At 39.7% G+C, this 14,641-nt stretch overlaps 1 protein-coding gene across 1 annotated transcript; it reads right to left on the bottom strand.

Moving 5' to 3' along the window:
- Positions 1 to 2,907: 2,907 nt before the first annotated feature.
- Positions 2,908 to 14,624, bottom strand: ECD (ecdysoneless cell cycle regulator). The gene is made up of 13 exons (XM_072869462.1): positions 14,386 to 14,624; positions 14,152 to 14,269; positions 13,858 to 13,945; positions 11,995 to 12,173; positions 10,977 to 11,169; positions 9,962 to 10,090; positions 9,333 to 9,458; positions 8,261 to 8,346; positions 7,366 to 7,472; positions 6,215 to 6,392; positions 4,766 to 4,833; positions 4,417 to 4,637; positions 2,908 to 3,785 (listed from the first exon to the last, which is right to left on the bottom strand). The coding sequence occupies exons 1-13, from the start codon at positions 14,576 to 14,578 to the stop codon at positions 3,555 to 3,557; spliced, it is 1,917 nt and encodes a 638-aa protein (XP_072725563.1). The 5' UTR covers positions 14,579 to 14,624; the 3' UTR covers positions 2,908 to 3,554.
- Positions 14,625 to 14,641: the final 17 nt, after the last annotated feature.

Here is a 14,641-nt window from a genome sequence, read left to right as displayed (position 1 = left end):
GGAATAAACAAAGTTGGAAAAAGAAATAAATTTCCATCTTAGACCTGCCAGAACAGATGATCTTGTGTTCCACTCCAAAGATGTAAATGGCAAGAGGGAGGGCAGCTGTTGCTGCAGCTTTTGCAGCATCCCAAGGGATCCCGAGGTGGTACAAAGGGCCTGCCCTGACTCCGCTGCTATTAAAAACAAAATCCAGTTTCTCATATGAGTTAGATAAGTAGCTACAGCAGAAGCTGCGCAAACATTCATAAAAAATGCTTTTCCACCACTGCAACTAACGCATGCCCTGGAGATAACTGCTACTCCTATTCTGCAGTGTTAGGAAGGAAAGGCAGGAGGCAAGTGTCATGCACGAGGTGATCTTTCATGGCAACAGAGGAGGCTGACATCCACTTACACGGCAAGGATGCTGAAAACAGTTTATTTGTGGGAGATCAAGGTAAGCACAGGGACTTCAAACAGCAGGTAGTATCACTGACACCAAACTGCACTTGAACCCAGCTAGCTGTAGTTAAATACCATTCCTCTTGAGCCACACCTCCTCCCCACTGACCAGACAGGAGTTAGACTCATGCTGAAAACATTGCTAAGCCTGTGGGCTGCTGACTTCTGAGATGAACTGCACACCCTCCATTAACACAGAGAAAATAAAGACCCTCTTTCTTAGGCTCCTCGCTATTCCATAAAGCTGGTCGGTGGAAAGAGTGGCAACAGCCAAACTTCCCAGGTGCTTAGAAAGGTTTTAACAAGTTAAAGGTCTCTGCTGTCCCCTGGGGTTAGTTTTGATCTCATACATGGAAGATGAAAGATCCATTATTTGTTTTCTTGCTTGAAACATACCAGTCAACAACTACGCCATTCAGAACTGGGGCTACAGGGGTCAAACCACAAACAAGAAAACTACATTTCTGGGAAGGGTCAGAAGTTCTATGATGAAATCTGTACAAAAGGCAGATGCTTAAGTGAGCAAAGTGAATAAATTGTGTTGGAATGCAGTTCTAGTTAAACTAATTTAGAATATAATGGAAACTTTGATAGCAATCCATTGAAAGGGAATCACACTGCACTTGTCTTCCCTAATTAATTCCATCAGGCTTCCTTCACTAAAAATACTCTCTTTCAAAATTAAAAGCAGAAACAGCTCATATGTTACTTCAAAGCAGTGGAAGAGGCAGCATGGAAATGCTTATTCTTCGATGGCAAATTCCAGAGTCTTGAAGCTCTCCACTGTGAAGCTGCTAAACAAATGTAAATAGTTGGAATAAGTACAGCTCCACAGAAATAACAGTCCAATTGATGGAAAAGTAAGATTATACAAGAAGCAAGATCAGCTGAAGTGCTTCCAAAAGAGCAGCTTTGTTCTGAACTTTAGCTTAGAAGTTTTCTTCACATACTGTATTGGAAGAGTCCTTTGAACTATTTTGACCTTTTGTATAGTACAGGCCACAAGAGAGTTTAAACGTGATCATGTTCTTGAAGCTGCATTATTTTTTAAAGTATCTAAACTTGATCTAACTACTCATCAGTGGAGAATTTTATGTAGCTTCAGTGTGAATTACCTTCTCTGTTAAAACATAAACACTTTTTAAGGTTCAAGTACATCTGTTTTCCACCACTAGCTGCTGGTTATCCTTGTCTGCTAGATTCACGAACTCCTGTTACCCCAACTTTTCCAGTGTAATTCGTCTAACTCAATCCCATTCCACATCACCTCTCTGCAATCCAGACTCCTTGAACTTCAGCGGCATCTTTATACTTCCTAATTCTTGTTGTCCATCGCTAATCCCTGTCCAACTTGCCAGTACTCTCCCTAAACTGTTGACAAAGTAACTTACACAGCATCGATGCAGGACAAATGTGGAGGTAGCATAGCCATCGTATCCTTCATCCACATTCATTCCATGCATTCACATACAGAGTCTCCAATATTTATGATATTGTACTGGAGCATTTTACAAGATGTTTGTCATTTGCAAAAACAAACAAAAATTTGGGAAAAAAAACCCAAACAAAGCATAAGCATAGATCAGTAGGCAAGTCAGCAAGCAAGCATTCGTTGTACATTGTCAAGGTCTCATGAATTTCAATGAAACTATGCCAGTGTGTGACTTTCAAAGAATTTTCCGTGCCTTGGTCAAACTCAGTTGGCATGGCAGTCAGATACTGAAATTCGTTGTCCAACAACTGTCCAAATCCTACGTGGAAACAATTTTTGCTACAGTCTGCTTTGTCAGTTAAAATAATGCCAACACTTAACATGCAAAAAAATTAAAACAAAGACTTCAACTAAATGGACTCCAAACCTTAAGACTAATAATAACAACATCAATATTAATAATTATTATTATTCAGTCCCTTAAAAGCAATTAGGTATGCCTTCAGGATCAATCAGGCTTTTGTATCATTGAATACTATTCTTCTGAATATGTTTAAAAAAACAAAAACAAAAAACAAACCGAAAAACCAAAACCTCAACCAACAAGCTTCTCTTCTACCAGTTAAGACACTTGATTAATTGTTGTCTGGAAGAAAAAAATAAAGAAAAGATTTGTAGAAACCAATTCAGATCTGGCAGGACTGTGTTCTTGCTGACTGTAAATCACAAGTTTCTACATATTTTATTTCAGATTTATCTTGTTAAAACTAAGTCTTCATATCTAGATAGATTTTTCATTCCGTGTGAAAGCAACATGCTTCTAGCTACATTTTCACTGAAAAACAAAACTGGACTGTTCAGACTGGGCTCATACACAGCTACTGCTGGCATGATACCAACATTCAGCAATAACAGAATTTAAAAAATGCCCAATTATGAAAATGCTTTAACTCCAAGAACTTCCGATACTGCACTGAGGAAGTTATGCATACCTTCAAAGAAAAAAAAAAAAACCAAACCAACAAACCATCTCCAGTAATCAAGTTGTATTTCTGCTTTTATTTAAATAAATTCAAGAAATACTTATAGCCAATATTTACATATTCAATCCAACTACTCTTCAAATCCTCCTGGTTAGTAAAGAACAGATTCTTACAGTAATTATCAGTTCTTACAATGAAGCACTGTACTTTTGGAAAAGCAATTAAGTGCCTGCTGAACATTTAACCAGTGTTCCCAAATCCCCAAGAGAACACTGTTCCTATAATATGGTATTCATCCATCTCCCCCTGAAGGCAGGAGCATTTTCAGAACATGAACTGCTTTTCAGATATTGAAACCACCTAGTAATAGGTAAAAGGACATTTTAGAAATATGGCAAATTGGATTGTTAATTTGAAAAATTGAAGACAGGTTTTATAATAAAAGTTTCATTCAAGTCACAACATCACTTTTCAGTTTTCTGAAAACATGTTAGCACTGGAAAAATCCAATTTCTATCCAAGATAGTATCCAAACAGATGGCTTTTGCAGGTAAATTCACTTTGCATCTTTAAAGCCACACATAACTAATGCATAAAATGCTTTAAAATCAAACCTTGTGTCTCTTCTTCCAAATACTGCTAGTCATTCTGTGCTTAATTTCTCAAAAAGCCATGTCTTCTGAATTAAGAGTCTTTTATTCTGTTCCTCCCTTATTAGAGCCAATATGATCTGCATTTTCAGGTAAATACACTCCCATGCTCTGTAAAATGTTAGAGGTGGGTCCTGCCAGTCCGGACTGAGCACTATAGGATTCAAGCAGGTTAGCTACTAGGTTCATATCCACATCAACTGGTGTCAACTCAGTATCTTCAGCTCCAGAATCAGGGCCAGCACTTTGAGACGTAATTGCATTAACAGAACTTGCCTGTAGTAAGCATAAAGAAAAAGTTTTATGCAATTGTATAAATGTTTAAAAAAAAAAAAAAAGACAAACCCCAAGACAAAAGAAACAAGGAAACAGTTCTGCAGCCAACAAAGTTCAGTACATCCCACACTGTCTTGACAGACAGGAATTTAGTCACCAAATGCTCATGCCAGTTAAAAATCATCACTTTCCATTATACAGATTAAGTTCCAAGAGAAGGACAGAGAGGGTTACCGAGTCCTGGATCAGTTTCCTATGAGAGTAATCTACTACAGGAACTCAAGATGCAGCTGCTTGCCTTACTACTAAACCAGGGTAAAACAGGGAAATGAAACTAAGTCTGAGAAACAATGTGTGAGTTAAAGCTTAGCGAAATTTTTTGTTGTTGTTTTGGTTTTGTGTTTGGTGTCCGTGTCGTCGTCCCCCCCCCCCAAAATGTACCATGGTGCAACTGCAGCACATTTTGCTTGCACATGGGATTTTTTATTTTTTAATAATTAGTTAGCACATGATCAGAAGACAGAAGTTTTTCATGACGTTACTCAGAATGACCAATTTTAGCATATTTCCTCTTTCCTAGTAAAGCTCTCAAAACTATTATGCTACAAACTAGAATTCAAGGCATACTTACCCCTTTCTTTTGGGTGGTGAAACTTTTACCAACATTGGTATGTGCCAGTTCACGGTCCATCTCATTCATATATGACTTGAGACTGCCTATAAGCTCATTAGGTGATGCCTTCTGGTCTTGCCTTTGATTTTCAGCATCTAAGTCTTCATCATCCTCATCTGAGAAGTCAAACTCCTCCTCTTCATCCAGATCATCAGAATCCAGCTCTTCTGAATCTGCCCCTATGTATTATTTTGTGACAGTACAGATAGCAAACAAATCAGCGCAGTGCCCATGGGTGATCAGGAAACCCAAGGAAGCCAAATAACAATGAGATATTCTGACAGAAGAAACAAAGAAGCACTCTCACCTAAAATTCTGTCTAACGCTTTTGTAAAAGAATCTACATCAAAGGTAACATGGGATTCATCAGATGACCTGAAATATAAAGATATTTTTAAATAAAGTTTTTATGCTTGTATAAACCTGACAAAGGCATAAACTGGATGGCATATTGATTTCTCTCAAGCCCAGATTAAAGTTGGGACATTTGAACTGATGGTCTTGGAAGCACTTAAAAGTCTGAGGTCTGTATGAATTAGAAATGAGACAGCAAGTGGAAGAACTCCTGGCATGAAGGAGAAAAGAAAACCAAACAACTTTAATTGTTTGTCATGGTCAAACAAAAATTGTACTGAAAGCAACCAAAATATGCATGCCTGAATCCTTCTGGAACAAAGCGGTGGTGCTATACCTTAGACAAAGATTTAAAAGCTGAGAAACTCTGAGGTCTCCTGACTAGAAAGAACACTAAAGGCTGCATTCTCTCTCATAAGGCCCAGCGGTTTGCCTTTTTTTTGTCATTTGTTTTTTTTGGTTTTTTAGATAACTGAAAAAACCTACATTATAACTCAGACATTGACACTAACACTAATTAAAAAGGATCAAACAATTAAGAGCATAAATTGAGTAGACCCTTATATGCTTGATACAGCTTACACAGCATTATTTTCTCAATATTATAGCTATTAAAAAGAACCTGGACAACATGCTACTACCTAACTCTTTGTTTTTTAAAATCAAAGGTCTGTCCACACAACATTCACACATACAGTTTAACGCCAACAATTAATCTAGTGGCATTCTGCTGTTGTCTAAATTGTTAAGTATCTTCAGTTAGCACTTTTCTTCCACTGTTGGGAACAATGAGAGGGATCCACAGCGATTCTTTTCTCCTGCTTCTAGGTGTACAATATGTGCTTCAGTAATGCAAAAACAGACCCAGTATATCCAAAATATTAATCTACAGGAAATCTAAATACAGCTGTACCACAAAAATCAACAACCTTAATTCACAGAGACAGATTCCTTCAACTTAAAGTTTCATTTTTATTTCTGCACAGCCTCATCAGAAGCATCTTAGCAGTATGAATAGTTAGTCCTCCATGGTAGAAAAATTTCAGCACAAATGAACTTGAGATGTACATTTTAATAACAGTGTTAAGAACTATGGTAACGAACAACAGTAAGCCTTCAACTTAGAAGAGTTAAAAAAATTTTAAAGCCCACAAAACCAAACTAAGTAAGAGTGCTGGAAAATAGCCCAACTTCCAGCATTTTTACCTGCACCAGTGTCAGAGTGGTCACCGAGCTGGTTTAAAAGCAACTACACGTTCACTACTAACATGGGTTTGTTTCAGGCCTCTGCTAAGCAGAACACTTTCAAACTTTGATTCTCTGCATTACAGAATCAACCAAAGGGCTGCAGCAGAATGGAAACACATTCCACACCAGACACCGAACTTAAAAATACTACTACCATGGCATTTCTGCTCCTTCATGCGTTGAGACTTTGGATACAAAAGCCTTCATACTTTCAGCAACTGCTTCCAAGTCATATTTCTGCTCTTCCTCATTTGAGGAAGGAAGGGACTCATTTCTTGCCTCCTTCAGCATCTGATCTAGATCATCTGGTGTTATCTCCAGCCAACTGTCATCTGAAAGAATACAGGAGATACTTGTTACTCTGCACAAGTCTGTTACACCACAAGTCCCAGTTCAGACAGTTGAGACTACTGCTAGCATTCTGTAGCTTACTTTTGTACTGTTGTCATTCTGATACTGGATAACACAGGGTATGAGGCAGTGAGAGGCTGAGAAGAAGAGAGTTCAGATTTCATTTTACTACTTTAAAACTCTGCTTTATATGCAGCTTCAAGCTAGCAGATATTGTTCTAGTCACAGATAATCCTTTAAAAGACATGTAGATGTGGTGCCTAGGGACATGGTTTAGTGGTGGACTTGACAGTGCTAGGTTAACGGTTGGAGTCGATTATTTTAAAGGGCTTTTCCAACCTGAACAATTCTTTTATTCTGTGAAGAAAAGGCTTACACAATAAATGGAGAGCCAATCCAACCTTCGACTATGATCATTAACACTGAATGTTGGATTTGTGTGCTACTGCACCATCCAGAAATACAGCTGTGATCTGTATTGCACACTGGCAACAACTACATTTCTGTCAAATGAGTGAAAAAAACCTATTATATAAAGTTTATGCTGGTATTACGTTGGCCATCAGAGCAGACTAGATAGTAATTAACTTTGTATTGCCAGTATTGGAATTGGTTTATTATTATAAAATGTTTCAATACTTTCTGTCTGGTAGGCAGTTGACATGAAGTACTTGATCTGGTGTAAGTGTGCATGGTGTTACTTGATCTAGTGGTATCAAACCAGAAACTGGATTGCATATCTTGCCAATTCACAGCCCCAAGCTTTGTGGCTTATACAAATGAACTGGTTGCCTCAATCTTAAACGATGGCCCATGAATAACACCTCTAGCAGTCACAGAATAGGAGACAACCTAAGTAGATACAGAGACTGGTACAGTGTTGTGAACGTTCACCCTCTCCTCCCACAAATAATCATTTGTGATAGGAATAGTCCACCCCCTCATCCTGCTCACCATCCTCTGGAGGAAGACAAGCTGCTTCTCTCTCAAATTCCTTCAAATCAATGGTTGTTGTCTGTAGCAATGTCAAGATTTCATCACCTGGGCTCACTTCAACAGAGCTAGAAGAAAAAAATTCAATTTACTGAAATGGATTTTTACTAGCACTACAATGCCAATGGCATCACACACTCTACATGCAGGCTTTCACTCAAATTCCTCATTATTCCTTCCATGCAAATACGTCAAAAAGATTAGTGAATTTGGGGGAAGTACCAGAATACTACACAGGTAGTATTAGCCAAAGCAAGACACAGTCAATTACTGTAATTCCTTGTTGATAGCTCCAAAGCCCATATCTCATGTTTCCCTTGTTCTTTATATTTATTTTGTCTTGGTAAACATTAGGATTGCCAGATCCCAAACAGCACAGACTGGAAATTCAAGCAACTAACATTCAAGATATTATGAGCTGCCAAACCCTCAGATATTTTTGTAATGATTTGTTTTTTGGATTGATCTTTTGGAGGAATCTACAGCCAGCTGCCTGTCTTGAGTAAAGGAGACAGATTACTCTGTATTTATTATTCACTGGGATTGCTTTTCAATGAAACTTTTAAACACTTTCTATAGCCAACCAAACAAATGATGCTTTTCAGTCACCTCTTAACCCCCTTGGAATAGCTTAGCATTTTACAAAACCAAGATAAATAGTTACTCAAGCAGTAATTTCTACTAGTAGAGAGTATTCTAGAGGAATTAATACCCCTATGTCCTAACCACAGCACCTGTGTTAAGCGTACAATGGAGAAAAGCGTTCAGGTTTTTCGTAACAAGTATTAAAAAAGGTAAGTTAAAGTACTTGTAGGTACTGTGTATGATTAACTTATGAATTTCAAGTAGCTCTTACCTTTCTGGCTTGGTAACAGATTGCTGGAAGTAATCTTCTGCCATATGCAACAGTTCCAAGTACTTAGCAGATCCTTCCATTTCTCCCTATTTAATGCAAGTCACAAGTATGAATCTAAACGATTCTCCCTCCCCTTCCTTTTCACAGTCAGTCTTCATAACGATGACTATTTGTCACACAGAAATTTAGTGCTGAGAAAATCAGAACAAGTAATACTGCTTTGCCATGTATACTTGGAACAGAATATAGGAAATAGGCATAAGGTGTTTTCACAGTCAAATATGAATTGAAGTCATATGCTGCAATATCATATGGTGTACACTAAAAACAATCAAAGACAATACTATGATTCCCACAACAGAGTGAATTTACTATGCCCAGGTTACAACTGTACAGGAATTGTGAATGAATTTATTGGTGTTTGGGAATTATCCACAGAAGTGGCACTGCAGTACTGTAAGACTATTCCCCTTTTCCTATGTTTAAAAGATATTAACCTAAGCATTCTGATAAAGCTGTCCAATTTTATAAACTTCAAATAAGTAGTCAATTTATGTCCAATTTATAAACTTCAAATAACTAGTCGAAAGCATCTTTAAAAAAAACCAAACAAACAAAACACACCCAAAAAACAAAAGTCACAAAACCCACACAAACAAAAACTACACTTACATGGGCCCAAATGGGTCCATGGGTGTTAAGTATAGATCTTTAAGAATATTTAATTAGAGAGGCATGCAAATGAAATGTAAAACAGTGAAAACATTTATACTGACACACATCCATATTGTGGTTTCCTTTATTCAAGTGTATTTCCCCTTTCTTTAGATGAATGAATTCATCCCCAAATCCTGCTTTTTCCTTCTTAATTTCCAAAAGAAATTAATTCATTTCAAAGGGGAACAAACTGCACATATCTCCCTTAAAGACATTCATTAATTTTCCACAGACAGAAGCATTAGATTTCTTGCCCTGCTGTAACTACTTACACAAGTTCAAGAGCTAAAACATGTTTTTCCTGGAATGTTTAAAAGACACACATACACACACACACACACACACACTACTGCACCTTGAAATAATTTTTTTCCTTCAGGCTGCTGAGGAACCTCCCCCACAGGGGACCACTTAACACATTTCTCTTGGAATCAGGAGATACTTTACTGCACTTGGAGCACAAAATTTCAAAGCCATGAGCCTGTATAAGAGATGCAACAACAAGAGGTTCTCAAGATGTGACAAATTTAAGTGCACCTTTAAATGACTGCATAAAGAACTGACTATCATTGAGCTCCTGATGCTGCCATTTGAGAAGTAGGTGCCAAATCCAACTGTATGACAGGTAGCAGTATCTTGCTTTGGAAGTTGGAATCTGTCTTTCTGCAGCAATAATTGATCATTTTGACTTTGCAAAGTTTCTCTACATGGGCAAAGCAACCTAGAAGACAGATCTACAGTGCACAAGCTACTCCTCACATAAGCATGAAGACTTTACCTGTATTTATAATCTATGGAAGTACGAGAGTGCTCTATTCTGTAGAAGAAAACTCCCATGATACTGTACTTCTAGAAAACTGGTAACTGCAAATTTGCTCACATTTTTCTGTAAAAGCAGGCAACTTACAAGCAAAGAGTCATTTCTTGGACATGTGTAAACAAGCAAACTAAAGACTAAGTACAAAATGCATAAAAAATAATTACCAGTTTCATGCCCAGTTCATAGGCTTTGTATTGAGGGTGAGATGGGAGGGGCAATGTGTATCCACTGCGTCTATCCGGAACAAACTTCTGCTGCACCAGTTGTGCATATAAACATTTTGTGAAAGTAACCTGAAAAAGCCAAAGCAAAAGAAAAACACTCATTGCAGTGTGACTGTGCTGTGTACAGGCATCAACTTTCCACCAGTCTCCTCCAAATTCTGTTTTAAAACACCATACTACAGACGGTACCTGAGATTGTATTCAAAAAACATCTTAGATACATTTGCCTAAGATACGTTGCTTTTCAGATCTTACAAAGTATATTCCAAGTTGACATCTCTAAATAAACATGAACTTCATTCAATCTAAATACATTAAAAAAACCCCTCAGTATTGATGCCAACAAGGTATATTTTGAAAAGTGTAAGGGCTCTTTTCAGTTAACGAAACCAAAGCTGAGATTTCAAAAACAGTCTAGAAGTCTAAAATTTGACTCCGAAGCTTATTTTCAGGAGTCTAGGGGTATAACTCTGTAATGCAAACTTATCAGATACACTGCTGCTTGGACAATGCTCATGAAACACTTCATAAAATAGCTTTCACAGAGCTGTGTAAGCACAGCTGAGAAGGTGAACAGCCTTGGAATGAACAGCTAGGGGTAGTGAGCAGCAACTCCTTATGTTGGCTGGCAGTGCTGTCAAACTGCTCTGGTCACAGAACTAGATCAATTGACTTCGCAAGCATTTCAGCAGAGGAACTATTAGCAGTAACCTCTGATTTCAGAAACACTTATCTCATGATTAGCCGTCTGAAAGTCTAGCCATGTGGATCTGAAGGCAGAAAAGCTATTAACATAATGAACTGGAAATTCATATCTAGCCTCAAAAGAAAAAAGTAAATCAGAAAACACGCAATTTTAAAAATTAAATCCACATATTTATATCACTTGACCACAGAACCTCCGTCAGTTACAGAACCTAACAAAGTGACAAGTTGCATTAGAAGGATCACTTACTACAGTCATCACACGCTCATCTGGAGGGAAAGTTTGAAAAGACCGACACGCTCGTAAATCTACAGGATCTCGCAGGTAAAAGGCCTGGACTGCTGCAGCCACCAACGAAGGGCGCTGTCTCAGCACTGCCACAATGCCCGCCGGAAGGTAGCAGTGGGCTCGGTGAAACGAGGCCTGAATCTTCTCAGGATACCTGTATCATACAATAGCAATATAGTGTATTAAGTGTATTGCAAGCCCAAACCACTCCTTTTTAATTATTATTCCCATTTTCACTTTAATATTAATCTATATTATGGTCCAAGTGCCAGAAGGTTATTCTAAACCAAAGTTAAAACTCGGCTAATCTAACCTCTGGAATGTCTGTTTATATATATATGTTTAATATATAATAAATATATGTTATATATTATATATAAAATATATGATATATAAAAATATATAATATATAAAAATTATAAATATACATGGCTAATAAAAATTTAATCCCCACATTGGCAAGATGAATCACTGTGAACTTGACTAACATGTCCAGCTATACAGTATCCTTCACCGCACTGACTGTAGAAGTCATCTGGCTTGCGCTGTCAAATCCTTGCAAAAAATAATGTACAGTGCTGAACACACCTGTGACAAGCTGACAATCTGAAAAGCACTCTGGTTCTACATTTTAGTTTGCAATCCTCTTTCTCCCCCCGCAAAGGGCTCCTAAAGGCTCACAGAACTTTCAGATTTTTCAGTACAAGAAGGATGTGAAGGCAGAGTAACTCTTGTCATTGTCAGGTGTGGCATCATAGCAGCAAACCACTTTCAGAGCCCCCAGACCACAGTACAGCCTATAGGACATTGGGCCCCTTCTTTAGAAGGATGCTACAGAAAAACCTCTAGCTGGTGGTTTCTGAAAAGGAAGCAACTTTATCACATCTAACAGGAAAACGACTGACTACAAGAAAGTACCCCAGACAGCCCAGAATCAAAACTTACTGTTGCAGAAGACCAAAATAAAACACCCACATACCCACTGATGCGTTTATACACTGCTGTTCTAATGGGTTCTGCAGCCAGGAACTCCTCCGAATGGGTGGATAACAGTGTTAACGCCTGCGAGATTGTTGGAGTGGCAGCAGATTGGTCACATTCCTGCTCATGAGTCTCTGACAGTGGAATTATGTGCAGTTCTCCTTTGTAAAAGAACACCTGGCAGACAGTAACGTTCTCATTAGACAGGATAAGAACAGTCACACACTAAGCAATGCAAAATTTCATTTCATATATGAATGTATTGGTTTAAACACAGAAAATACTGAAGTACAAATAGAAAAATAATACAGGAAACAGCTGGGTGCTTTTTTTTTTTTTTTTTTTTTAATGGGAGATAAGGTAAATACAGATGCCAGAGATCACTATCCAACCAGTAAATAAACCTCCCCTATTTTAACTGCAACAACTTTGGTCAAATATATCTTGTTTCGTTAATAACAGTAATACCAAAAGTTTTTCTTCAACTAGAAATTTGCTTCAGGAGAATCAGACAGCATAACCTAACTGCTGAAGAATAGGACAGGGACTAAAAAGCAATATTTCAGGGGCTATGCATGACCTCTGGTGGTTCCTGATCCTAAGAAAAGAACTGAATGTAATATTATCAAGTCTCTCACTCCGTCTATTACTTCAAATGGAAGAAAAATATAGTGCTGATAGTCCAGATACATGTTTGCAATTAATTTTTGTGGTGTGTCCTGCCCCTTTTCTTTTTAAGAGTCTTGTGGTAGGAAAAAACCCAACAAATCTTTGCTAATGAAAAAATAAGGTATTTCCATTTAAATCCATTGCCAAGAAACTCAGTGACGTAACTACTAGCAATCATCCACAGAGAGGTGATCTGGCTGCAGACTCTGGGTAAAGGAGTCCACTCATTAATTCACCTGTGCCAGACCCAGTCTGTCACCTTGTAGAGTCAGCAATACTCCAGTCTTGATCATTCCCCAGTCTGAGGGCAGCAAACCCTCATGCCTGAGCCCTCGAGAATATGGCAGAAAAAATCCAAGTGGCTATAGCAGAGCTAGAAAGCTCAGGTGGATCCAAGAGTGCTTCTGAGGAGAGCAATATGGTATGTTTGTATTATGCTGCCAAATACATTCCATAGTTCCCATGTTATCCAAGCTTTCCCTGCACTCTAATAGGCTAGAAAATTGAGAGCTGGTCAAACTTACTGATTTTACAGATCAATCAATAGCACGACAGCCTCACTGCCTTCACATTTGCCACCACAAGTAGCAAGTTTTAAAAAGTTCAGTCGGCTCTGCATTACGGAACAACTCTTAAAGAATGATTTATGTGCAAGAACCAGATCTAGCTGGACAACACAGACTCACAGCCCAGCAGGCAGGTCGGCAGTCTCCATATTTTTGCCACAGTTTCCACCGTTTTGCCATTTGTATAAGAACATGTTAGTATAAGAATGTTCTCTTTCTTTCTTCCATCAACAAACCAATTGATATCTGTAACAATTTCCAGATATCCCTAGAGCAGTTTCTCAGGACACACTCGCTCTACATAGCATTCTGCAAGAGCATGCAGAGCAGAATTGAGTATCAGAGGTTTCCAGTGGTCAAGTCTCTCATTCAACATCCACAGCAAGCATAAAGAAGCTCATTAAAACCAGAATGAAAACAGACTGTGCTGAAAAAAACATGGTGTTAATTAAAACAAGTCTTGAGCCCTGACCAGAAGTTTCTTCACTAGTGAGGCATAGATAGCACTCTGGATTTTCTGTGGCAGTCAGACCATTTGGCTAGATAGAGGCACAAGAGAAAACTCAAACTGGTAAGTAAAAGGCCATTGTGAGCCACTTGCCAATTGGCACAGAAGTTTTACTCACCCTATTGTCACTATTCTCAGGATTCAGCCACTCTGGGAGAAAATCAGCTGCTTCTATCAAGAGAAACTCTCCATCGTTGTCGTCGATCCTGGCCAAGGAGAAATCAGTTTCTTACTAAGGAAAGTCTCGCACAGCACAGTAACGTGCGCTTCTAAATGCAAGTCTGCATTTTTTTTTAGTATTAAGACACGAGTTTCCGTCAGCCCCTGTCAGGGAAAGGCGCTGCCTCTTAGCACCCTCGCCCCAACCGCCGGGCACCTCAGCGGGGCCCGCGGCGTTGGCTGGGGCCGTTACCTGGCCGCCAGCCCCGGGAACTCCCTGGTGATCTCCCGGACGAGGTAGACGATGAACCACTCGTCCTCCACGTTATCGCCGAACAGCGTGGTGCCGCCGATGTGCGCCGGGGTCTCGCCTGGCCGGGGACAGAGAGAAAAGAGGCGGCTCAGCGCCCCGCCGGGCTCCCCCTCGCACGCTCCTGCTTCCCGCCCGCCTGAGCTCCCCCTCACAGCCCCGTCCCAAGAGGCTTACCCCGCGGCGGCACGTAGCACAGGCGGAAGGGCTGCCGCTGCCAGATGTAGGCGGCTAGGAGCGGCGCGAAGCGCACCACGATCCCCTCAGCGCAGCGGCGCAGTAGCGCCTCGCCGCCCGCCGCCGCCGCCGCCGCGAAGAGGCGGTAGTGCACGGCATCCTCGGTCAGCGCAGCCCGCCCGATCCCCTCCATGGCGCCGGGCCGGGCCGAGCCGAGCCGGGCCGAGCCGGGCCGAGCCGGGCCGGGCGGCGACGC

Source organism: Ciconia boyciana, chromosome 8 (genome assembly GCF_034638445.1).
Source record: "Ciconia boyciana chromosome 8, ASM3463844v1, whole genome shotgun sequence".
NCBI lineage: Eukaryota > Metazoa > Chordata > Aves > Ciconiiformes > Ciconiidae > Ciconia > Ciconia boyciana.
This window is presented reverse-complemented; position numbering and strand designations above follow the sequence as displayed.